The sequence below is a fragment of the Salvelinus alpinus genome, chromosome 5, assembly GCF_045679555.1.
Source record: "Salvelinus alpinus chromosome 5, SLU_Salpinus.1, whole genome shotgun sequence".
Taxonomy (NCBI): domain Eukaryota; kingdom Metazoa; phylum Chordata; class Actinopteri; order Salmoniformes; family Salmonidae; genus Salvelinus; species Salvelinus alpinus.
The window spans coordinates 63743696-63769146 of record NC_092090.1 but is presented as its reverse complement, the minus strand read 5'-3'; the positions used below and the strand labels follow the sequence as shown (position 1 = coordinate 63769146).

At 43.0% G+C, this 25451-nt stretch overlaps 2 protein-coding genes across 7 annotated transcripts in view; both read right to left on the bottom strand.

Moving 5' to 3' along the window:
• Positions 1–12048, bottom strand: part of aopep (aminopeptidase O (putative)) — a 112670-nt gene extending 100622 nt beyond the window's left edge. For all 3 annotated transcript variants that reach the window (XR_011675126.1, XR_011675127.1, XM_071402649.1), the window contains exons 1-5: positions 11969–12048; positions 3472–4139; positions 3130–3299; positions 2867–3029; positions 1984–2352 (exon numbers count right to left, since the gene is read on the bottom strand). Coding sequence is in view for 1 of the 3 variants with exons in the window: in XM_071402649.1 (XP_071258750.1) it covers positions 1984–2352; positions 2867–3029; positions 3130–3299; positions 3472–4112 (1343 nt within the window). In the remaining 2 variants the exon portion in view is untranslated. The remainder of the gene's footprint in view (positions 1–1983; positions 2353–2866; positions 3030–3129; positions 3300–3471; positions 4140–11968) is intronic.
• An 882-nt stretch (positions 12049–12930) lies between these two features.
• Positions 12931–25451, bottom strand: part of LOC139576483 (dedicator of cytokinesis protein 8-like) — an 84075-nt gene continuing 71554 nt past the window's right edge. For 3 of the 4 annotated variants that reach the window (XM_071402644.1, XM_071402645.1, XM_071402643.1), the window contains 3 exons: positions 25050–25156; positions 22884–23054; positions 19522–21298 (listed from right to left, as the gene is read on the bottom strand). In XM_071402644.1, the coding sequence (XP_071258745.1) occupies positions 21157–21298; positions 22884–23054; positions 25050–25156 (420 nt within the window). In that variant the 3' untranslated portion in view covers positions 19522–21156. Of the gene's footprint in view, positions 19487–19521; positions 21299–22883; positions 23055–25049; positions 25157–25451 lie in introns of those variants that run through there. The other variant, XM_071402646.1, reaches the window with a different exon arrangement.

Genomic DNA, 25451 nt, shown 5'->3' with positions numbered 1-25451 from the left:
GAGAATGGTTCACACCAGACATCCCAAGAATATTGCTGAACTGAAACAGTTTTGTAAAGAGGAATGGTCCAAAATTTGTGCAGGTCTGACCGGCAACTACAGAAAACGTGGTTGAGGTTATTGCTGCCAAAGGAGGGTCAACCAGTTATTAAATCCAAGGGTTCACATACTTTTCCCACCCTGCACTGTGAATGTTTACACGGTGTGTTCAATAAAGACATAAAAACATATAATTGTTTGTGTGTTATTAGTTTAAGCAGACTGTGTTTGTCTATTGTTGTGACTTAGAGAAAGATCAGATCAAATTTCATGACCAATTTATATAGAGATCCAGGTAATTCCAAAGGGTTCACATACTTTTTCTTGCCACTGTAAATATGCGAGTTGGAGCTCTGGGCTCAGAGTTGTTGACCCTCTGGAAACCTTTTGTCCTTTACAATTTTTCTGATCCCCTCCCAATGACATCATAACCTGTGGAGTACATTCAGTTCTGACCTCATTTCCTGTGGAAGACTACAGACAGAGTTCTGGTGCAGAGAGAGAGGGTGTTGGCACTGGCAGCCTATACACACTGGGCCACTATCCACTGGCCACCCAAAAGACGCATTTATTTATTTTACCAAGAGCATGGTAAAAAGAGCAGACGTTTTGAGCTTTTATTTGGCCCAAACTTCCCATTTTAACTTCAGTCAAATTTAATCTAAATGAAATTGGCTGGATTTCACTCCCATAAAACACACACACACACACACACACACACACACACACACACACACACACACACACACACACGCACACACACACACGCACACACACACACACAAAAAGTGCTCAAATTATTTTTTGCATAGAAAAACATAACTTGATTTCCCCAAAATCTAAACAACAGAACATTCAATGTATGTGTACCAAGCATATCTCCTCATTAAATTACAGGAACATTATTTGACACACATTTCGAAACATCCACTGCCTCTCAGACTTCATGTAGACTATTAGTAAAACTAAGGGCATGCAGTCTAAGAAAGGTTATTGGACCAAAATGTTGTTGCAAATGAATCTACTGTACTTGGCAATACAAATATTATGAATTCAGTAGAGCTTCCGCCTTCTCAGTAAAACCAAGAACCATTCATCAAAACTGCAACACAAAACTCTGTCTAGCCCACACAGAGAATGATGTAGCTTAGCTACTGTATAAGGATGGGTAAAATGGGATGTGAAAGACTGAATGCCAGGAGGAAGTGAACTGCTACAGTAGCTGCCCAACAGGGCAATCAAAAACTAGTTGACTGCTTCAGGGCAGTCAAAACATCAACAGAGTGGCGGTTAACCCCCAAGGCCTTAATATAGGAGGACGAGGAGAAAACTGGAGGAAAATAAGAAAGATGGCCGTGCAGAAGAGAGAGAAAGAGAGAGAGGTCAACAGCATAGTGAGATATACGGAAGGGGGGGGGGACTGTTGATGGGGTAAAGCAGTGTGCCAACCCGTGGGTTTCCTCTCCACATCAGACCTCCACTCTGCAGACTAAACAGCCCGACACAAACAGACCAGTGTACCTGGAGACCAGGTCAACAACACAACATGGACACACACAGAGCCCTATTGACTGGCTGTCTGAGCTAACACTGCTGAGGAGGTGGATGGGGGCGAGCAGGCTCTTTCACCTGGAGGGTCGACCAAGGGCTGGGGTGTTGGACTGGGGTTCATGGGGTTGTCTGCTATTCAGCTTTATTGCAAACGTGGAATCTGTATATTTCCGTGAAGGATATAGACACATGAAGTAAAGAACATGAGGGAAACATGGCTGCCACTGGTGCTTTACGAGTGTTCATGTTTACGAATGCAAAGTAGTCATGTCAACGAGTTGCAGATGTAAATAAAACAGCAGATTTGAAAGTAACAAAACAGGCGTGAATGAATGGTGAAATGATCTATTCCTCAATACATATCCTTCCCTCCAGTCCTCCCTCCAGTCTTACCTGGCCATGCCCAGACTAGAGAAGCCTGCTGGGACGATGAGTACGTCGAGGCGGGGGAAGGGATGGACCCCCAGGGTAGCGTGGGCTGCAGCCAGGCAGCCAGGCAGAAGGGGGAGGATCTGGACCTGGGCCTTCTGCAGCAGAGAGGGCGGGGCAAAGATCCGGTGAGGGACCACCTCTTGGCTCCAGGCGGATGGGTCGGTGAATGGACAGGGGTAATCAGCATGGCAACAGGTGAAGTTGTCATCACCCAGACCTGAGCAGTCGCTCTCAGAGTGCTTCTCATCCTTCAGGCCTGAGTAAACTAATGTAGACTGTGGGCTGGTGATGACGGGGTGGTCCATGTTGGTGAATGGATTCAGGTCCAAGCTGTGTTATGGGGAGAAGGAAAAAAGGATTCAGGCTTGTATTTTCGCTATTTTGACTACGGGCTTAGAAACGAGAGGGATGGAAATATGGAACATTGCATCACACAGGAAAGCCAGAGAAAACCCAAACATTACATTTAATTCAACTTCCATTCAGTTACAGTAACTCCATCTTAGTACTGGAACTGCAAAACCCAAATCTGATCCAAGTTTCCTCTCTAGCCGTTCACTGAGGATAAAAGGCCCTCCTTGTAGCAGGAGAAGCCCTGGGGTTAACGGCTGGGTATGGCTGGGTTGGAGGGAAACCATGAGAGGAGGAGGTAGAAAGGGTGGTATTACGGGAAGAATGATAGAGCTGCCAGCATGGTGGTGGAGCCCTCAAACCCTCAGCCTGTGGTGAACTCTTCAGGGCTGGGGAAAGCTCTGCTGGGGAAGACCTGGTTCTACCGCCTGGTATGGCTGGGTTGGAGGGAAACCACGAAGGGGGGGGGGGTCTTACGGGAAATAAATCATACCTGCCAGCATGCGTATGGGAGGCCCCAGCCCTTGTACCCTGCACAGGAGGGGTAAGCTGTGCTGTGGAAAGTTGTGCTGTGGCCTGGCGCCAGTAACCCACTGCCAAGGTAAAAGTGGAGGCAGGCATAGGCATAGTGACATAGTAGTCCCAGCTAGAGAGACCTAGACGGAGGAGGGAGAGAGAGACAGAGAGTGGGTGAGTGGACTGGTGAACTGTAACAGTTTGCACTTATCCGCTGTACACTGATCAGGAGTGTAGTACCTGTGTGGTGCAGGTGAGTGGGCTGGGCCTGGTTCTCTCCACTCAATAGAACCACACACTCCCTAGGGGCTCGTACCTGGGCCTGCCACGTGGACATGGCGACAGGAGGCTCCTGACAGGGGAAGAGGGCACGGTTGTTGATGGGGGAGCCGGCGGTGTAAACACATGACCTAGAGGAGTAAACGGTAAACAACTTCCTTCATCGTACTGTTCATGGGACATGCAGACTTGGTTTATCTACTGTATAGTTTGTTTCACCCTGAGAGTAGACAGATGGAACAACTTCTGTCCTATATGTTATCAGTCTGAGCATGAAGCATACAGTAGATATTGATGTCCCACCTGTTGTCCTGATCTTTAGTCCACCTGACAGAGCCTCCCTCCGGCTTGGTCTTGTAGCAGACCCTCAGGGCTCGGGGGAACTCCAGGAGGGTCCGAACCCCCCTCTTCCTCACCTGCAGGCTCCAGCGGTCAGTGTGGAAGATGAGGGGTCCCCCACCCTCAGAAGCAGGGGCATGACTGCACTGGAGGTACAGGTGGTGTTGCTTTTTCCATTGGGTGGACGGTAGGGAGATCAGCCTCTGAATGAGCACAGCTGATTGGCTGTCTGGTTGTGGTTCAACCCCTGACCCCTCACCCTTGACCTCCTTTAGGAGACCCTGCATATCCGACACAGAGGTCACGTCCAACTCCTCTACTTTTGACACAGTGAGGTCACAGCAGTCCAGAACTAAGGTAAAGTCTCTGTGGCTCTCATCCTCCCAGGAGTCATCAGTTTGGGATGGTTGGGGTGGGGTGGGGGCGCCTTCCCCAGCCCCATTCCCATCTCCAGCCAATGGGCCTGGCTCCAGGAAGAGCACCACAGTACCAGTGATAACCTTAGTTTGGAGGTGTATGTCCAGGTCCAAGACATAGTGTCTGACCAGGATGTGGTTGGTGTTGGCTCTGAGGGGCAAGTCGTCCACATCACCATCACCATCCATTTCTCATCAGAGGTCATCTATTTAATTCTAGAGGAAAACACAATGTCAATCAATCAACTGATAGATCGATCAATCAATATGTACAGTATACAGTACATATCAACCTTATCAGCCAGGTAAGGTGGTCCACATACAGTGGCTTTGGAAACTATTCAGACCCTTTGACTTTCTCCACATCTTGCTACGTTACAGCCTTATTCTAAAATTGATTAAATTGTTTATTTCCCTCATCAATCTACACACTATACCCCATAATGACAAAGCAAAAAGTTTACACATTTTTGCAAATGTATCAAAAATAAATAACTGAAATATCACATTTACATAAGTATTCAGACCCTTTACTCAGAACCTTGTTGAAGCACCTTTGGCAGTAATTACAGCCTTGAGACTCCTTGGGTATGATGCTACAAGCTTGGAATACCTCTATTTGGGGAGTTTCTCCTATTGTTCTCTGCAGATCCTCTCAAGCTCTGTCAGGTTGGATGGGGAGCGTCGCTACAATGCTATTTTCAGGTCTCTCCAGAGATGTTCGATTGGGTTCAAGTCCGGGCTCTGGCTGGGCCACTCAAGGACATTGAGACTTGTCACGAAGCCACTCCTGTGTTGTCTTGGCTGTGTGCTTAGGGTCGTTGTCTTGTTGGAAGGTGAACCTCAAATCAAATCAAATTTTATTGGTCACATACACATGGTTAGCAGATGTTAATGTGAGTGTAGCGAAATGCTTGTGCCTCTAGTTCCGACAGTGCAGTAATATCTAAGAAACCTTCACCCCAGTCTGAGGTCCTGAGCGCTCTGGAGCAGGTTTTCATCAAGGATCTCTCTGTACTTTGCTCCATTCATCTTTCACTCGATCCTGACTAGTCTCACAGTCCCTGCCACTGAAAAACATCCCCACAGCACGATGCTGCCCCCACCATGCTTCACCGTAGCGATGTTGCCAGGTTTCCTCCAGAGGTGACACTTGGCATTCAGGCCAAAGAGTTCAATTTTGGTTCCAGCAGACCAGAGATTCTTGTTTCTCATGGTCTGAGATTCTTTAGACGCCTTTTGGAAAACTCCAAGTGGGCTGTCATGTGCCTTTAACTGAGGAGTGGCTTCCGTCTGGCCACTCTAACATAAAGGCCTGATTGGTGGAGTGCTGCAGAGATGGTTGTTGTCCTTCTGGAAGGTTCTTCCATCTCCACAGAGGAACTCTAGACCTCTGTCAGAGGGACAATCGGGTTCTTGGTCACCTCCCTGACCAAGGCCCTTCTCCCCCGATTGCTCAGTTTGGCCTGGCGGCCAGCTCTAGGGATAGTCTTGGTGGTTCCAAACTTCTTTAATTTAAGAATGATGGAGGCCACTGACATGATGATGGCGCCGACAAAGATGTCAACTTCGCGACTAGCTCTTATACAACTCTGCAGTATTTTGTTTGTTATGTACTATTTTTTATGTTATTAGCTCAGGAATTGTTTTGTGTCATTACATACAGCCGGAAAGAACTATTGGATATTAGAGCGTCAGTAACTCACCAGAACTTCCAGCATTACGAGCAGGATTACCACTTCCCTGGAGCGGATCCTTTGTTTGCTCTCCCCAGAGCAATTGAACTTATTCCAGAGGCTGACCCAAACCAACACCGGCGAAGGAGAGGTACTCGAGATGGTCTTCTGGTCCGACTTAGGAAGCGTGCACACCACCCACCGCTCCCGAGTATTTTACTCGCTAATGTCCAATCTCTGGATAATAAAATTGATGCGCTCAAGGCGAGAGTTGCTTTTCAGAGAGACACGAGGGATTGTAACCTGCTCTGCTTCACGGAAGCATGGCTCGCTCGAGATATACTGTCTGACTCTGTAAAGCCATCTCTCCGGGAAGCAGAAGGGTGGAGGTATATGTTTTATGATTAATGACTTATGGCGTAACTGTGATAACATACAGGAACTCAAGCCCTTCTGTTCACCCGACCTAGAATATCTCACAATCAAATGCCGATCGTACTATCTCCCAAGATAATTTTCGGCAACAATAGCCACAGCGGTCTATATCACCCCCAAGCGGATACCACGACGACCCTCAAAGAACTTCACTGGACTTTATGCAAACTGGAAACCACATATCCTGAGGCTGCATTTATTGTAGCTGGGAATTTTAACAAAGTCAATTTGAGGAAAAGGCTCCCGAAATTCTATCAACATCTTTAAGAAGCCCTCCTGTTCTCCACTCATTACCTGTATAAAAGACACCTGTCCACACACTCAATCAAAGACTCCAACCTCTCCACAATGGCCAAGACCAGAGAGCTGTGTAAGGACATCAGGGATAAAATTGTAGACCTGCACAAGGCTGGGATGGGCTACAGGACAATAGGCAAGCAGCTTGGTGAGAAGGCAACAACTGTTGGAGCAATTATTAGAAAATGGAAGAAGTTCAAGATGACGGTCAATCACCCTCGGTCTGGGGCTCCATGCAAGATCTCACCTCGTGGGGCATCAATGATCATGAGGAAGGTGAGGGATCAGCCCAGAACTACACGGCAGGACCTGGTCAATGACCTGAAGAGAGCTGGGACCACAGTCTCAAAGAAAACCATTAGTAACACACTACGACGTCATGGATTAAAATCCTGCAGCGTACGCAAGGTCCCCCTGCTCAAGCCAGCGCATGTCCAGGCCCGCCTGAAGTTTGCCAATGACCATCTGGATGATCCAGAGGAGGAATGGGAGAAGGTCATGTGGTCTGATGAGACAAAAAGAGCTTTTTGGTCTAAACTCCACTCGACGTGTTTGGAGGCAGAAGGATGAGTACAACCCCAAGAACACCATCCCAACCGTGAAACATGGAGGTGGAAACATCATTCTTTGGGGATGCATTTCTGCAAAGGGGACAGGACGACTGCACCGTATTGAGGGGAGGATGGATGGGGCCATGTATCGCGAGATCTTGGCCAACAACCTCCTTCCCTCAGTAAGAGCATTGAAGATGGGTCGTGGCTGGGTCTTCCAGCATGACAACGACCCGAAACACACAGCCAGGGCAACTAAGGAGTGGCTCCGTAAGAAGCATCTCAAGGTCCTGGAGTGGCCTAGCCAGTCTCCAGACCTGAACCCAATAGAAAATCTTTGGAGGGAGCTGAAAGTCCGTATTGCCCAGCGACAGCCCCGAAACCTGAAGGATCTGGAGAAGGTCTGTATGGAGGAATGGGCCAAAATCCCTGCTGCAGTGTGTGCAAACCTGGTCAAGAACTACAGGAAACATATGATCTCTAATTGCAAACAAAGGCTCCTGTACCAAATATTAAGTTCTGCTTTTCTGATGTATCAAATACTTATGTCATGCAATAAAATGCAAATTAATTACTTAAAAACCATACAATGTGATTTTCTGGATTTTTGTTTTAGATTCCGTCTCTCACAGTTGAAGTGTACCTATGATCAAAATTACAGACCTCTACATGCTTTGTAAGTAGGAAAACCTGCAAAATCGGCAGTGTGTCAAATACTTGTTCTCCCCACTGTATATAAAAATATCGGCCTCACAGTCCGATTTCCGATTGTTATGAAAACTTGAAATTGGCCCTAATTAAATCGGCCATTCCGATTAATCGGTCGACGTCTAGTACAGACAAATGGATTATAAAAGGAAAACCAGCCACGTCGCGGACACCGACGTCTTGCTTCCGGACATGCTGAACACCTTCTTCGCTCACTTTGAGGATAACACAGTGCTACCGATGCGGCCCGCTATCGAGGACTGCGGGCTCTCCTTCTCCGTGGCCGATGTGAGTAAGATATTTAAGCGTGTTAACCATCGCAAGGCTGCTGGCCCAGATGGCATCCCTAGCTGCATCCTCAGAGCATGTGCAGACCAGCTGGCTGGTGTGTTCACAGATATATTCAATCTCTCCCTTTCCCAGTCTGTTGTCCCCACATGCTTCAAGATGGCCACCATTGTCCCTGTACCTAAGAAAGCAAAGGTAATTGAACTAAATGACTATCGCCCTGTAGCACTCACCTCTGTCATCATGAAGTGCTTTGAGAGACTAGTCAAGGATCATATCACCTCCACCTTACCTGCCACCCTAGACCCACTTCAATTTGCTTACCGTCCCAATAGATCCACAGACGATGCAATCGCCACCACACTGCACACTGTCCTGTCCCATCTGGATAAGAGGCATACCTATGTAAGAATGCTGTCCATTGACTATAGCTCAGCATTCAACACCATAGTACTCTCCAAGCTCATCATCGAGCTTGAGGCCCTGGGTCTGAACACTGCCCTGTGCAACTGGGTCCTGGGCTTCCTGACAAGTTGCCCCCAGGTGGTGAAGGTAGGAAACACCTCTTCGCTGATCCTCAACACTGGGGCCCCACAAGGGTGCGTGCTCAGCCCCCTCTTGTACTCCCTGTTCACCCATGACTGCGTGGCCAAGCACGCCTCCAACTCAATCATCAAGTTTGCAGATGACAAAACAGTAGTAGGCTTGATTACCAATAACGATGAGACAGCCTACAGGGAGGAGGTGAGGGCTCTGGGAGTGTGGTGCCAGGAAAATAACCTCTCACTCAACGTCAACAAAACTAAGGAGATGATCATGGATTTCAGGAAACAGCAGAGGGAGCACCCCCCTATCACCATCGATGGGACCTGTGGTGGAGAAGGTGGAAAGCTTCAAGTTCCTCGGCGTACACATCACTGAAACTGAAATGGTCCACCCACACAGACAGTGTGGTAAAGAAGGAGCATCAGTACCTCTGCAACCTCAGGAGGCTAAAGAAATTTGGCTTAACACTGTATTTTCTTGCAATAATGTCTAAAAACCTGTTTTCGCTTTGTCATTATGGGGTGTTGTGTGTAGATTGCTGAGTATTTGTATTTATTTAATCTATTTTAGAATAAGGCTGTAACGTAACAAAATGTGGAAAAAGTTAAGGTCTGAATAGTTTCCGAAGGCTCTATATAGGCCTGACAAACATACAAGACCAATCAAAATGAATTGCTGACATGGGCTAATTGAGTGACTGTCGGTGACTAACATAACAAGAGAAAAACTGATCATCCACATCCACATTTCGAAATTGCACCTTGTGTACTCTACATCTCAACATTAAGTTGAGACCCCAACTGAGTTTCCCAGCCAAAAATGTTTTAATATATATACTGTATACATATTTATTTGGGGGGAAAATGGATTCGCAGGCCTACAGGACCAAGCTCCAAAAGGCAAACTGTTTTAAAGTAAACTGAAGGTCCCCTGGCCAGCCAGCCAGCCACTTTGCCGTTACAACCCTTAGCTAGCATTTCCATTTCCCCTGCTCCAGCCCCAGGGTTATGGAGGCTTGGCAGGCCAAAGCTGCAATTAAACTGTACAGTGTAAATTCTTCAAACGTCTCTTCCCGAGAGGAAGTATGGGAATAAAAACACAGTGACACAGAGACATACAGTGCCTTCAGAAAGAATTCACACCCATTGACTTTTTCCACATTTTGTTGTTTTACAAAGCGGGATTAAAATAAAATACAAATAGTCAACAATCTACACAAAATACTCTGTAATGTTTTTATAAAATGTTTGTTAATGGAAAATATATATATATATATTGATAAGATAAATATTCAACCCCCCTGAGTCAATGCATGTTAGAATCATCTTTGGCAGCGATTACAGCTGTGAGTCTTTCTGGATAAATCTCGAAGTGCTTTGCAAACTTGGATTATACAATACTTGCCATTTTTATTTTAGGTTATTGTCCTGCTGAAAGGTGGATTATTCTCCAAGTGTCTGGTGGAAAGTAGACTGAACCAGGTTTTCCTCTAGGATTTAGCCTGCGCTTAGCTCCTTTTCTTTTTATCCTAAAAAAACTCCCAAATCCTTGCAGATGACAAGCATACCCATAACATGATGCAGCCACCACCATGCTTGAAAATATGAAGAGTGGTAGTCAGTGATGTGTTGTATTTGCCGCTAATATAATGTTTTGTATTCAGGACACATTTTTTTCAGTAAAACTTTAGTGCCTTATTGCAAACAGGATGTCATCTATTTATAATTCAGGCTGTAACACAACAAAATGTGGAAAAGTCAAGGGGTGTGAATACTTTCTGAAGACACTGTACTGTAGCTGGTAAGCACCATCCTCAGTGCAAACGTATGGGTGTCTGATATTTATATGCTTAAGTTAGATTGGCTAGGGGTTATCTGATAAGCTGGAAGGTGCAAGGTTGCAGGTCACCTTCTGAGTCCCACTTGGGCTAGCCCCCACATTTGCTACTATACAATATTATGGAATATCGTTCTTTATCAGTAACTGGGCTAGTGAGAGTTTCAGTGACAGGTGGTGGCAGTGACAGGTTGAATACTCGCTTCATTGAGGGGATGTAATGTAAAAATGGTAACTTGTGAGACATGTACCACTCTGTAGTAGTGAGCTACACTCCAAGGCAGCCAAGTTTATACATCTGTGATCATGCCGAAACTGGCCCTGGTAATCCACATTAATGATCTTCCTGACAGGATTGACTACCGGCTTCACATCAGCAGTTTAACTCATTCCTGTTAAGACATCTAGCCTACGGAACAAAGAAAATAAATTCCAGAAGAAATAGAGCTTGCCCGGAAATGATTTATCTCTGGTTCGTTCAGCCATTCCTACAGACAAAATGAATGGGGAAAGAAAAGGCTTTTGCAATAAACGCTGAACATAAGGTCTGAGGTTAACACAGGTTCATTTTTTTTTTTACGGTTATTTAACTAGGCAAGTCAGTTAAGAACAAATTCGTAGAAAGAGGAGGAAGGGAAGCGCTACTAAGGTACACTATAGTATATTTTGGTAGATAGAAGGTGCTCTTTGGTAAAAGGTGTAAATTGGTCATCAAAAAGAAAGGAGGACCATGAAGAGTGCCTTGGTCCTCCTTTCTTTTTGAAGAACAAATTCGTATTTACAATGACGGCCTAGGAACAGTGGGTTAACTTGCTTGTTCAGAAGCAGAACGATAGATTTTTACCACCTCAGCTCGGGGATTCGATCTAGCAACCTTTCGGTTACTGGCCCAACGCTCTAACCACTAGTCTACCGGCCGCCCAGAAACGTCGAAAATATGGTCTGTGGTAAACGCAGGCTTAAGAGATCTGATATGTTTTGTACTATGAGATAATATCAGTCAGTTAACATGACCTTTGTGAGTTAGGAAAGCATTGTGTGTGTTTTTTTATGCCATAAATGCTTCAAAATTCACAAAAAGTGATGTTGGCAGTTGAAGATTATTTCATAGAAAATGTACAAGAGCTCTTAAGCCTTTGTTTACCACAGACCATATGTATGGCGTTTAACCAAAAATTCCATTCATTTTCCCGTAGGCTTTGTTCAACAAACCATTACTATTGCTCTCTAAATCGTTTCACAGCAGTCGTAAGGTAACCTTATGTGATGAGTAGCTAGCCTACAATAATTAATACTCCACCCACACTTTGGGTTGCCACTCATGCAGTGAATAGTTGGTACTTTTACATCATGATAAATGTCACATTGACATGTCAACTTGAAGGTATTTCCATCATTGCGGCATTTTGCTTCATTTAAGACTGTAGGTTAAACTCTTACTTGTTTCTACATATTCATATAATATATTAATCTAATTTCGCTAGTGGTGAGAGGGGAGGTGGCAGGTCGTCTCTCAAATAAATCATCCGATGGCGGAAAACTTACTGGAGCCTCAGCCACATGTGCATGGTTTTAAAACGAAAGCGGGGTTATTTCCTAACAGTGTTTTCTGTTAAAGGAGACAAGACCTGTGCATTCAATACACAAGATCTTATAGCGAATACGAAAACAGTAATGCTCTGTTTTGTGGACTGTCGTAGGCACTAACCTGGTTGGAGTGGCTGCATCCAGTTCCCGGCACAGACAACACGAGCGTGTCCATGGCAAGGGTTTAAGCCGTCATATTCAGGCGACGATAAGTAGATGGGTGAAAATATACAGTGTGTAGGCATATGTATAAAAAAAATAATGTAGTTCAATCTCAGTGCAACTTAATATAACCTCATAATAACCACTTAATAACCTACAAAACACTTCAATGGTAAAAGAAAATCAAAGTAACACATGCTAAATTATAAACCGAAAATATACATTAGGGTGGGGAAAATGCGCGCCCAGGAACTTTGCCTGTTTTTCATGCGGAAAATACTCTGTCCAGTGGTGTATTTTCCGTGTATTAAAATATTTTCTCAATTTGTTTAATGCTTTTCTATTTCTTATAGTGAATTATGATTAAAAACGGATAGGTTATACAATGGAAATGTGGATTATATGATGCATTCTATGATACGAAAGTAAACCTAGTCATGTTTAAAATGTCTCCTGAATTAACCCACTGTACCTAGACTATTGTTGTAATCTTCCAGGTGGAGCTGTATAAAAGAGTTCTTGTGCACTAGTAAAATAAAAATGAGGTTGCTTATCTGAATATAGCAAAGGGATATACTACGAATCTAGTTAAATCTATAGGCCTTTTCAGGATCTTCTAAATTCCAATTCAGGCTTCCATGTAACTGAAGGTGGATATTTCTCCAACATTTTCTGCTAATGAGGAAAGTATATACTGTATTTTGCAAGAATGTGGATTGTGAAATCATGAGTCCTCTAGTCTAGGCCTATGCTAAGTCTAATGATAATGTAGTGATAAGTGGAGCAATAATGACCACAGCAAAGATGTAGCCTACACAATTGCTTCGAGTGCATGGCATTGATATGTGTGCTTTATAATTAATTCAAATCCAACATTTTCAATAAAGCACTGATGAACAACAGATTAAAAATACCACAAAATGAAAAACAAGGGTTCCAGTGTTTATTGGTAGGCCACTGCCTACAGTATGTCCTATACTCACTTACTGTACTATTATGCACCTACATTGTAACAGAACACAAAATATAATGTGAATGAATACCCATACTTTGCCCATAAGCATTTAAAATCAGAGTATTGCGTTCTCCCAGTAGTATTACAAAGGGTTTCTCTATTGGAATACATGACGTTCTACAACATGACATCAACATTAACACACAGATAAACAGAAGATTAAGAGCCTGGGGAAATACTTGAAAACATGTCTTGTTGGTACAGTAAACATAGATTGTAGGATGTCTTTATTTTGGCACCTAATACATACATTTTTCAACAACAAAAATAAACTATAGATATGTGCATTGGCTTTGTCACATTTAGTCATGGTAACCAACATTGTTCCAATATTGTTATTGCCAGCTAAAGTGATGATACTGTATATTATCTAAAACATATATTTTTATGAAGAAAATAATCATAACTGTAAACATTTGTATATTAATTCTCTGATGTGTCGTCTAAATAGCATTTCAGTCTCTCTGTGTAAATACAGATTTGCCATTTAGGTTTGCTTGTTGATGGCATCAGTTATGATGTATGTGCCTTGACGCATTTGTGAACTCATAATAAATTAATCTTTGTTAGTATCTACATAGACATAATAGGCTAACAAAAAAGTATATATATATATACAGTGGGGAGAACAAGTATTTGATACACTGCCGATTTTGCAGGTTTTCCTACTTACAAAGCATGTAGAGGTCTGTAATTTTTATCATAGGTACACTTCAACTATGAGAGACGGAATCTAAAACAAAAATCCAGAAAATCACATTGTATGATTTTTAAGTAATTAATTTGCATTTTATTGCATGACATAAGTATTTGATACATCAGAAAAGCAGAACTTAATATTTGGTACAGAAACCTTTGTTTGCAATTACAGAGATCATACGTTTCCTGTAGTTCTTGACTAGGTTTGCACACACTGCAGCAGGGATTTTGGCCCACTCCTCCCTACAGATCTTCTCCAGATCCTTCAGGTTTCGGGGCTGTCGCTGGGCAATACGGACGTTCAGCTCCCTCCAAAGATTTTCTATTGGGTTCAGGTCTGGAGACTGGCTAGGCCACTCCAGGACCTTGAGATGCTTCTTACGGAGCCACTCCTTAGTTGCCATGGCTGTGTGCTTCGTGTCGTTGTCATGCTGGAAGACCCAGCCACGACCCATCTTCAATGCTCTTACTGAGGGAAGGAGGTTGTTGGCCAAGATCTCGTGATACATGGCCCCATCCATCCTCCCCTCAATACGGTGCAGTCGTCCTGTCCCCTTTGCAGAAAAGCATCCCCAAAGAATGATGTTTCCACCTTCATGCTTCACGGTTGGGATGGTGTTCTTGGGGTTGTACTCATACTTCTTCTTCCTCCAAACACGGTGAGTGGAGTTAGACCAAAAAGCTCTATTTTTGTCTCATCAGACCACATGACCTTCTCCCATTCCTCCTCTGGATCATCCAGATGGTCATTGGCAAACTTCAGACAGGCCTGGACATGCACTGGCTTAAGCAGGGGGACCTTGCGTGCGCTGCAGGATTTTAATCCATGACGGCGTAGTGTGTTACTAATGGTTTTCTTTGAGACTGTGGTCCCAGCTCTCTTCAGGTCATTGACCAGGTCCTGCCGTGTAGTTCTGGGCTGATCCCTCACCTTCCTCATGATCATTGATGCCCCACGAGGTGAAATCTTGCATGGAGCCCCAGACCGAGGGTGATTGACCGTCATCTTGAACTTCTTCCATTTTCTAATAATTGCGCCAACAGTTGTTTCCTTCTCACCAAGCTGCTTGCCTATTGTCCTGTAGCCCATCCCAGCCTTGTGCAGGTCTACAATTTTATCCCTGATGTCCTTACACAGCTCTCTGGTCTTGGCCATTGTGGAGAGGTTGGAATCTGTTTGATTGAGTGTGTGGACAGGTGTCTTTTATACAGGTAACGAGTTCAAACAGGTGCAGTTAATACAGGTAATGAGTGGAGAACAGGAGGGCTTCTTAAAGAAAAACTAACAGGTCTGTGAGAGCCGGAATTCTTACTGGTTGGTAGGTGATCAAATACTTATGTCATGCAATAAAATGCAAATTAATTATTTAAAAATCATACAATGTGATTTTCTGGATTTTTGTTTTAGATTCCGTCTCTCACAGTTGAAGTGTACCTATGATAAAAATTACAGACCTCTACATGCTTTGTAAGTAGGAAAACCTGCAAAATCGGCAGTGTATCAAATACTTGTTCTCCCCACTGTATATACACACACACACACACACACACACAGTTGAAGTCGGATGTTTACATAAACTGAGTTTAAATGTATTTGGCTAAGGTGTTTCACAATTCCTGACATTTAAACCTAGTAAAAATTCCCGTCTTAGGTCAGTTAGGATCGGCACTTAATTTTAAGAATGTGAAATGTCGGAATAATAGTAGAGAGAATAATTTATTTCAGCTTTTATTTCTTTCATCACATTCCCAGTGGGTCAGAAGCTTACATACACTCAATTAGCATTTGGTAGCATTGACTTTAAATTGTTAAACTTGGGTCAAACGTTTCGGGTAGCCTTCCACAAGCTTCCCACAATAAGTTGTGTGAATTTTGGCCCATTAATCCTGACCGAGCTAGTGTATCTGAGTCAGGTTTGTAGGCCTCCTTGCCCACCCACACATTTTCTATTATTGATTTTGTTGTCCTTAAGCCATTTTGCCACAACTTTGCAAGTATGTTTGGGGTCATTGTCCATTTGGAAGACCCATTTGCAACCAAGCTTTAACTTCCTGTCTGATGTCTTGAGATGTTGCTTCAATATATCCACATCATTTTCCTCCCTCATGACGCCATCTATTTTATGAAGTGCACCAGTCCCTCCTGCAGCAAAGCACTCCACAACATGATGCTGCCACCCCACGCTTCACGATTGGGATGGTGTTCTTCAGCTTGCTTTTTCCTCCAAACATAATAATGGTCATTCTGGCCAAATAGTTCTATTTTTGTTTCATCAGACCAGAGGACATTTCTCCAAAAAGTACGATCTTTGTCCACATGCAGTTGCAAACCATAGTCTGGCATTTTATGGCAGTTTTGGAGCAGTGGCTTCTTCCTTGCTGAGCGGCCTTTCAGGTTATGTCGATATAGGACTCGTTTTACTGTGGATATACATATTTTTGTACCCGTTTCCTCCAGTATCTTCACAAGGTCCTTTACTGTTGTTCTGGGATTGTCACTTTTCGCACCAAAGTACGTTCATCTCTAGGAGACAGAACGCGTCTCCTTCCTGAGCGGTATGACGGCTGCGTGGTCCCAATGGTGTTTATACTTGTGTACTATTATTTGTACAGATGAATGTGGTACCTTCAGGCGTTTGGAAATTGCTCCCAAGGACGAACCAGACTTGTGGAGGTCTACGAGGTCTTGGTTGATTTCTTTTGATTTTCCATGATGTCAAGCAAAGAGGCACTGAGTTAAAAGGTAGGCCTTAAAATACATCGACAGGTACACCTCCAATTGAATCAAATGATGTCAATTAGCCTATCAGCAGCTTCTAAAGCCATGACATATTTTCTGGAATTTTCCAAGCTGTTTAAAGGCACAGTCAACTTAGTTTATGTAAACTTCTGACCCACTGGAATTGTGATACAGTGAATTATAAGTGAAATAATCGGTCTGTAAACAATTGTTGGAAATATTACTTGTGTCATGCACAAAGTAGATGTTCTAACCGACTTGCCAAAACTATAGCTTGTTTACAAGAAATTTGTAGTGGTTGAAAAACTAGTTTTAATGACTCCAACCTAAGTGTATGTAAACTTCCGACTTCAACTGTATATAGTACCAGTCAAAAGTTTGGACACACATACTCATTCCAGGGTTTGTCTTTATTTTTTACTATCTTCTACATTGTAGAATAATAGTGAAGACATCAAAAACTATGAAATACCACATATGGAATCATGTAGTAACCAAAAAAAGTTTTAAATCAAAATATATTTGAGATTCTTCAAAGTAGCCACCCTTTGCCTTGATGACAGCTTTGCACACTCTTGACATTCTCTCAATCAGCTTCATGAAGTAGTCACCTGGAATGCATTTCAATTAACAGGTGTGCCTTGTTTAAGGTTCATTGTGGAATTTCTTTCCTTCTTAATACATTTGAGCCAATCAGTTGTGTTGTGACAAGGTAGGTGTGGTATACAGAAGATAGCACTATTTAATAAAAGACCAAGTCCATATTATGGCAAGAACAGCTCAAATAAGCAAATAGAAATGACAGTCCATCATTACTTTAAGACATGAAGATCAGTCAATCTGGAACATTTCAAGAACTTTTAAAGTTTCTTCAAGTGCAGTCGCAAAAACCATCAAGTGCTATGATGAAACTGGCTCTCAAGAGGACCCCCACACGAAAGAAAGACGCAGAGTTACCTCTGCTGCAGAGAATAAGTTCATTCGAGTTAACTGCACCTCAGAAATTGCAGCCCAAATAAACGCTTCATAGAGTTCAAGTAACAGACGCATCTCAACATTAATTGCACAGAGGAGACTGCGTGAATCAGGCCTCCATGGTCAAATTGCCTCAAAGAAACCACTACTAAAGGACACCAATAAGAAGAGGAGACTTGTTTGGGCCAAGAAACACAAGCAATGGACATTAGACCGGTGAAAATGTGTCCTTTGGTCTGATGAGTCAACATTTTTGATTTTTGGTTCCAACCACCGTGTCTTTGTAAGTAGATGTTCTCCGCATGTGTGGTTCCCACGTGAAGCATGGAGGAGGTGGTGTGGGGGTGCTTTGCTGGTGACACTGTCTGTGATTTATTTAGAATTTATACTTGACCAGCATGGCTACCACAGCATTCTGCAGTGATACACCATCCCATCTGTTTTGCGCTTAGTGGGACTATCATTTGTTTTTCAACAGGACAATGACCCAACACACCTCCAGGCTATGTAAGGGCTATTTTACCAAGAAGGAGAGTGATGGAGTACTGCATCAGATAACCTGGCCTCCACAATCACCCGACCTCAACCCATTTGAGATGGTTTGGGATGTGTTGGACCCCAGAGTGAAGGAAAAGCAGCCAACAGGTGCTCAGCATATGTGGGAACTCCTTCAAAACTGTTGGAAAAGCATTCCAGGTGAAGCTGGTTGAGAGAATAACAAAAGTGTGCAAAGCTGTCATCAGGGTGGCTACTTTGAAGAATCTAAAATATATTTTGATTTGTTTAACACTTTTTTGGTTACTACATGATTCCATGTGTTATTTCATAGTGTAGAATTGGCATGTCCAAACTTTTGACTGGCACTGTATATATATACTGAGTGTGTACAAAACACTTGGAACACTGTCCATGACATAGACTGAAAAATTCAATCCAGGTAAAAGCTATGATCCCTTATGGATGTCACTTGTTAAATCCACTTCAATCAGTGTGCATGATTGTGTAAATGTGCCATTCAGAGGGTGAATGGTCAAGACACATTTTTGAACAGGTTATGGTAGTGGGTACCAGGCGCACCCGTTTTGAGCGTGCCAAGAACTGCAACGCTGCAGGGTTTTTCACGCTCAACAGTTTCCCGTGTGTATCAAGAACGGTCCACCATCCAAAGGACATCCAGCCAACTTGACAACTGTGGGAAGCATTGGGGTCAACATGGGCCAGCATCCCTATGAAAGGCTTTCGACACCTTCTAGCCATGTCCCGACGAATTTTGCCCTCAGGATGTTCTGAGGGCAAAATGGGGTGCAACTCAATATTCATGTTTTGTACACTAAGTATATATCAAATATAGCATTACGAGTTAACTGGGGAGTTCTATTTTTACAGTGTGAGAGTCTATAGAGTTGCACACATACAAGTGCAAGTCCAGAACGGCTTTTGCAGAGATCAGAGTGATTTATCGTCAGTCATTTAGTATGAGTCAGATTTCATGCATTCCTTATCAGGACACTTACAAAAAGAAAACATGTTCCATTGTATTGTGGTGCACGGGCACACACACAGTCCCTGGCTCTGCAAGGACCTTAATGTGGGACTTTTACCCTTCTTTCTCAAACCCACAGCAGTTTGCAGCATCGTTAGGACTCACAGTAATCATAGAACTCAGGAGAACTAGCAATATGGAGAAAAAAAAACAGGTAAATGCCAAATTTTCTAAATTACCTGCTAGGTAATGTGCTCATTATGGTCTCACACATGTACTCATTATGTGCTCATTATGCTTCTTGTAAAAAAAGAAGACACAACAAGCAATGACAATGTATTGCAATGTTGTGTTGATTCAGACATGATTGTAAGTCCTCCATTGTGTAACCATGTGTGTACTACTCTTCCATGGTGAATGAGGACTGCTAGCTCCCTTCTCTTTTTCTACTTTTACAACATCCTTTCTTCTCCGGCCTCTGGAGATTCTCTCAGATAGATAAATCTGTCCTTCTCAGGAGTTTTCCTCCGGTGCTCTGCGGAAACTGAGCCGTTTGATGGAATCTCTTTGAAGGGGACAGCATAGAGGGAGAGGAGGAGAGGAGGTAACTGTTTAATTACATTTGCATGGTGGAATAGGCAACATAAAAAAAAATACACACAGTAACTGTCACATTCAGACAGAAGCAAACCGCACTGTTGGTAGGATGAACATTCAATTAAATTAAGCATTCTTATGAAACAGATTCAGGTATCGATAGTGTTCCAAATGGAACGCTAGTCCTTATATAGTGCACTACTTTTGACCAGGGCCCACAGGTATCTGTTCAAAAATAGTGTACTAAATAGGGAATAGGGTGGCATTTGGGACATAACCCAAACATTTCCCCTCACATTTGGTCCCAACTGGACTCAACCCTGCATGGGACACTTTGATAATACGTTACCTGTAGTTGTTTAACCACACCCGCCCGTAATTGCTAATAACCGACTATATGTGATAAAGTGAAAATCTGAGGCCCGCACCCAAACCTAACCCGCAAATATAGAAAATGTGCTGTAGGCATTTCTATCAAACAATGTAAGCTACGTTTTGGTCCCATTGTAACAAAGCTGGTTACTACCTGCCGCACCGCAGAAAAATGGTGGTATATGTAAATGGCATGTGGGTTCCCCTATTGTCTACAACTCGGGCCTTTTACCTGGTCGTCAACCAATACGTTTTCCTCAATGGAAGGATAGAGAATTCGTGTAGTAAGTGATATTTAAGTGGCATGAGGGACTTTGTTCATTCCAAGATCTTAAAAGACAGTTTTAAATCGACCTGCCTTGTCATTTTCTTTTATTTACAGCTTAGGTCTGCCCTCAGGGCTCATGGCGTACTTTGGAAGTCAGCTTTGATGCTACATCCTACAGATTGAGTTTAACAAAGGGTCTAGTTTCCAAAATGTACCAAAAATTCTACTTCTTATAAACCTCTTCCTCTTGATACTTTATGGTAAAGAGATCTTCCAGGTATGGCTCAATGTTTTAGTTGCAGTTCAATGGAAGCCTCCACACTCACTCTCTATCCGTCAATGGATCCACCATTTTTGGGATGTAATTCATACGGAGCTGTCTACCGCTCGCATTCATGGAGCTAAAGAAGGCACTTTGAACCAATGGCTTCTTGCTGCTGAAACACTTCATGATGTATATATGCTGCTTAGATTTTTGTAATTTTAGTCATTTTTATTTTGAACCATGCATGTTTATTTAATTTTATCCCTTAGGTCCTCGGGCGTGGCGGGACTGGGATGGGGGGTGTTTTGTATGCATGTATTCATGTTTGCTGGGAATTATTATTACTACTAAACAAAAAAATTTATTACCACAAAACAAAGAAAAATGCGCTGTAGGCTGCAGTCAGAGACGGCAGAACAATTTTTGAACAACGGGTTCACTGTTACTGTTGCCTAATATATATTGAACAAAAACATAAAACACAACATGCAACAATTTCTAAGATTTTGCTGAGTTACAGTTCATATTAGGAAATCAGTGAATTAAAAATAAATAAATTAGGCCCTAATCTATCGATTTCACATGACTGTGCTGGGGTGCAGCTATGGGTGGGCCTTGGAGGGCATAGACCCACCCACTTGGTAGCCAGGCCCACCCACAATGGGAGCTAGGCCCAGCCAATCAGAAATAGGTTTTTGCCACAAAAGGGCTTTATTACAGACAGAAACACTCCTCAGCACTCTCCTCCCCCCCACACCCCCTCAGACAATCCTGCAGGTGAAGAATCCGGATGTGGTGGTGTGGTTACACGTGTTCTGTGGTTGTGAGGCTGGTTGGACGTCCTGCCAAATTCTCTAAAACGACGTTGAAGGCAGCTTATGGTAGAGAAATTGACATTAAATTCTGGCAACAGCTCTGGTGGACATTTCTGTATTAAGCATGCCAATTGCAAACTTGAGACATCTGTGGCATTGCGTTTTGTGACAAAACTGCACATTTTAAAGTGGTATTTTATTGTCCCCAGCACAAGGTGCACCTGTGTAATGATCATGCTGTTTATTCAGCTTCTTGATATGCCACACCTGTCAGGTCAATGGATTATCTTCACAAATGAAAAATGCTCACTAACAGGTATGTGCACAACATTTTAGCGAAATAAGCCTTTTGTGCATTTGGAAAATTTCAGGGACTTTTTTTTATTTCAGTTCATGAAACATGAGACCAACACTTTACATGTTGCATTTATAATTTTGTTCAGTGTAGCTATGTTTCTGCTTATACTGTATTTTCCGATATTTTGGTAGGCTATTTGTTAGTCAACTTAGTCTGTAATTAGATATATGCAGCTTTTCTTCTGTCATTATATGTGGCCTTGAAGACTAAATAAACCATTGCTCACCAGAATAATGTCATAAATCATTGAATGAATGCTTCAATCTAGTTGACATCGGTAAAGTGCTCTGTCATCTCTGCTTCTTTCGCGGAGCAAAGACTTTTAGGGACCGGGGAGAAAATCCAATAACTAACCCCAAAAATTTGAAAGATTTTCTGTTTAAAATCTCCAAATGACATCAGTTTGATTGATTGTAAGGAAATACTAAGCTGTGAAGACGACCCAACATGTTTCTGATAGCATTTCAAGCCACATAATATATGCATCCAGGCCGAACTGAAATCTTATCAGATTTTATGATAATGATGGCACCTCTACATACGGTCCCCAAATGCACATTCGCATTGTCTCAAAATGCTGAAAGAAAGAAATCTTATTTCTCCCCTCCTGTTCCCGAGTCAAAATGTTTTTGGTGTATCATTTTACTGCAATAAATGCTTAATTCTGCAGGAGTTCTATGTGAGAAGTTATAGACCTACAGTCAGTGTCCAGATTTCAGTTTCCATTTAACCCATCTGAACAGTAGACTACAGTTCCCTTGACGTGCCTTAGACCCATTTGAAGTCCCCGTCTTGTGACTGTGGTATTTGTATAGCGGCTCACAATCAATACATAACATAGCCAGCACTGCCATCATCCTCTTTTACCACGTCACCAAATCTTTCCCAAACATTACCTTTCTGGCCTCCCCCCTTCTCTTTATTTTCAACTCTCCATTTTGCAGCTTTACGCATTGTCTTTTTTGCCTCAGTGGATCAATGTTCACTTTTTCTGCCTGTTCCCAAAAGTGGTTTCGCAATTGGTGTGTAGGTTATTTGGCATGCGTAAAGTTAGGCCCTAAAGCTTAGATTTATGCACTAATGGCATAGCCCAAAAATAATTAACGGAAAATGTAAACCTAGCCTATAGATATAAATTGCACAAGATTTTTTTAATATCTTTACTCAACCGACCGCTCCCCACCCGCCCTTCATCCACACAATATTTCAAGACCCTAAACCCGCCCGCCCCACAGATACAACCACAGGGACTGCGGGTTAGGAGTCAACCCTCGCAGCACTAGTTACCTGTTCTCCAAGCGTGGTTTGATGATGGGTTTGTAGAGCTCGGGTATCTTCCTCTCCAGCATGGGCCGCAGGTTCTCTCTCAGACGGTTGTAGTTCTTCTTCAGCTCCTGCTGGTACTCCTTCTGGTCCATCGTGATCAGGTGCTTGTTCTTCTCCACAGCCTCACCACACCTACAGACGAACAGGCGGGAAAAAGACATACTGTAGGCTGTCTCTCAATAGTCTCCTCTCATCTCCTCCTGAAAAGTCATTTCAGGTCAGTGATCTTTATCGAGGACTTTCTTATTATTTGTCAGAGTAAATTCATTTAATTTCCTTATTTTCTATAAAACGGATTCCGGTTCATTTCCTGAGCTAACAATGTGACTGACATGGATTTGACCCCAAATCTGTTCACATTGAAATGTATAAATGTTTTCACCTTATTAAAACAACCCTTGTGTGTCCATCTGTATTTGATTTGGGCTTTCTCTGAGCCTTGCCTCTTTACTACAGGAATGCACGAGGAAGAAATGAGTCTTGTGGTACTGTGCTGAGAGTGGCAGGGAGTAGAGTGACCGATGACCAAACAAACTAGCCTGAGGTTGAACCTCATTTCAGAGAACAGGGTCATGTCTGCATTCACAATTACAACATGCGTAACGGGCGACAGACAAAACGAGGCATAGGGAAATGGAAAGACGAGGATGCTTAAAAAAAAAAATTAAAACACATGGTTGCACTTATCTCTCCCTTTTAGTGCAAGTAATACGGAAAATGTAATCTAACAGTATACGGTAAATGCATAGGGACTGCTGGAAAGACGTGGGAAAATGTGCTCCAATGTGCTGATGTGTAGCTACTACTGTAGCTAGCAGCCATCGCCCTTCCAGCGCAAATAGCAGGATGCTGAGTGGATACTATAAGGAGCTCGTGCCAGCTTGCATGGATTATGGAAGAAAATAAACATTTTTGAAATGACGGTAAATATTTGCCAGCCTGCTTTGCAGGAATCAAGGCAGTTGGAATGTGGCATGAGGGTTCCAAAATGAAAGCCGCCTTTCGGAGGCAAACGATACGTTCCCACGCGAGGCACACAGACACACACCCTGGACCAAATAACCACATCGCCTGCCTCATTCGTTTAGACGGTTGGTTTAAATTATTTGTAAAATATTCTAAATAAAATTTAACTCCCCAGGGAACAATAAAACTTTTCTGTTCCATTCAAAACCAAATGCAGCTGAATGATATTAAAGGGAAAACAACTTCTATTCATATGCCCAACGGGAAATAAAATACCTTGTTGTGTTGTATTAAATCATGTTTTAGTTAACTGTCAAGCTTCCTTTAGTATCATCTATGAATGTATTCCAGTAATAACACATTACCAAGACTGAGATGCTGTGTGTGCATACAGTAGCTGGTTTTACTGTCATTCGCTTGCTTTTCTATTTCCACCGTGCGACAGTACTATTTTAGAGTGTCATTTTCTATTTCCACCATACGACAGTACTATTTTAGTGTCCTTTTCTATTTCCACCATGTGACAGTACTATTTTAGAGTGTCCTTTTCTATTTCCACCATGCGACAGTACTATTTTAGAGTGTCCTTTTCTATTTCCACCATGCGACAGCACTATTTTAGAGTGTCCTTTTCTATTTCCACCATACGACAGTACTATTTTAGTGTCCTTTTCAATTTCCACCATGCGACAGTACTATTTTAGTGTCCTTTTCAATTTCCACCATGCGACAGTACTATTTTAGAGAGTGTCCTTTTCTATTTCCACCATACGACAGTACTATTTTAGTGTCCTTTTCAATTTCCACCGTGCAACAGTACTATTTTAGTGTCCTTTTCTATTTCCACCATGCGACAGTACTATTTTAGTGTCCTTTTCTATTTCCACCATACGACAGTACTATTTTAGTGTCCTTTTCTATTTCCACCATGCGACAGTACTATTTTAGAGAGTCTGTGCTTCAAGACACCACTAAAACCATTAACGCCAGAAATGTATATTCCACCAAATACTGTATTCGTGCCAGAACTGATAACGAGTGCACACTTTGGGGAAAAGATTAGAGAATCGGACCGGAGCCAAAGCAAGTCAGGGTTTCTTAGCTCTCATTGGCTGGCTGGCGAGCCATGGGTTTCTCTGTGGTGTTTGGTTTGGCTCTCACCTCATTATGAACTCTTTGAAACACAGGCGCAGCTTGTTGTGGTGACGGAAGAGCTTGGGGTCCGCTGGGATCTCATTCAGAAAGACCTGGGCCACCTCCAATGGTCCCTACACAGACAGACGGGAGGGAGGGAGGGAGGGAGGGGAGAGCGAGGGAGGGAGGAGAGAGAGCGGGAGGAGAGAGAGAGGGAGAGAGCAGGAGAGGGAGAGAGCGGGAGAGGGAGAGAGCGGGAGAGGGAGAGAGCGAAGGACAGAAGGAAAACAGAGGAAGAAGATGGTATAAAAGAGGAAGAAGGAGGAGTGGGAGGAAGAAAGTGTGTGTGAGTGTGGATGATGACTGCCTTGCTTTCAGTAGAGGAAACTACTTCCTAACAGAAGGCTTAATAATGTCCGTGTCCCAAAT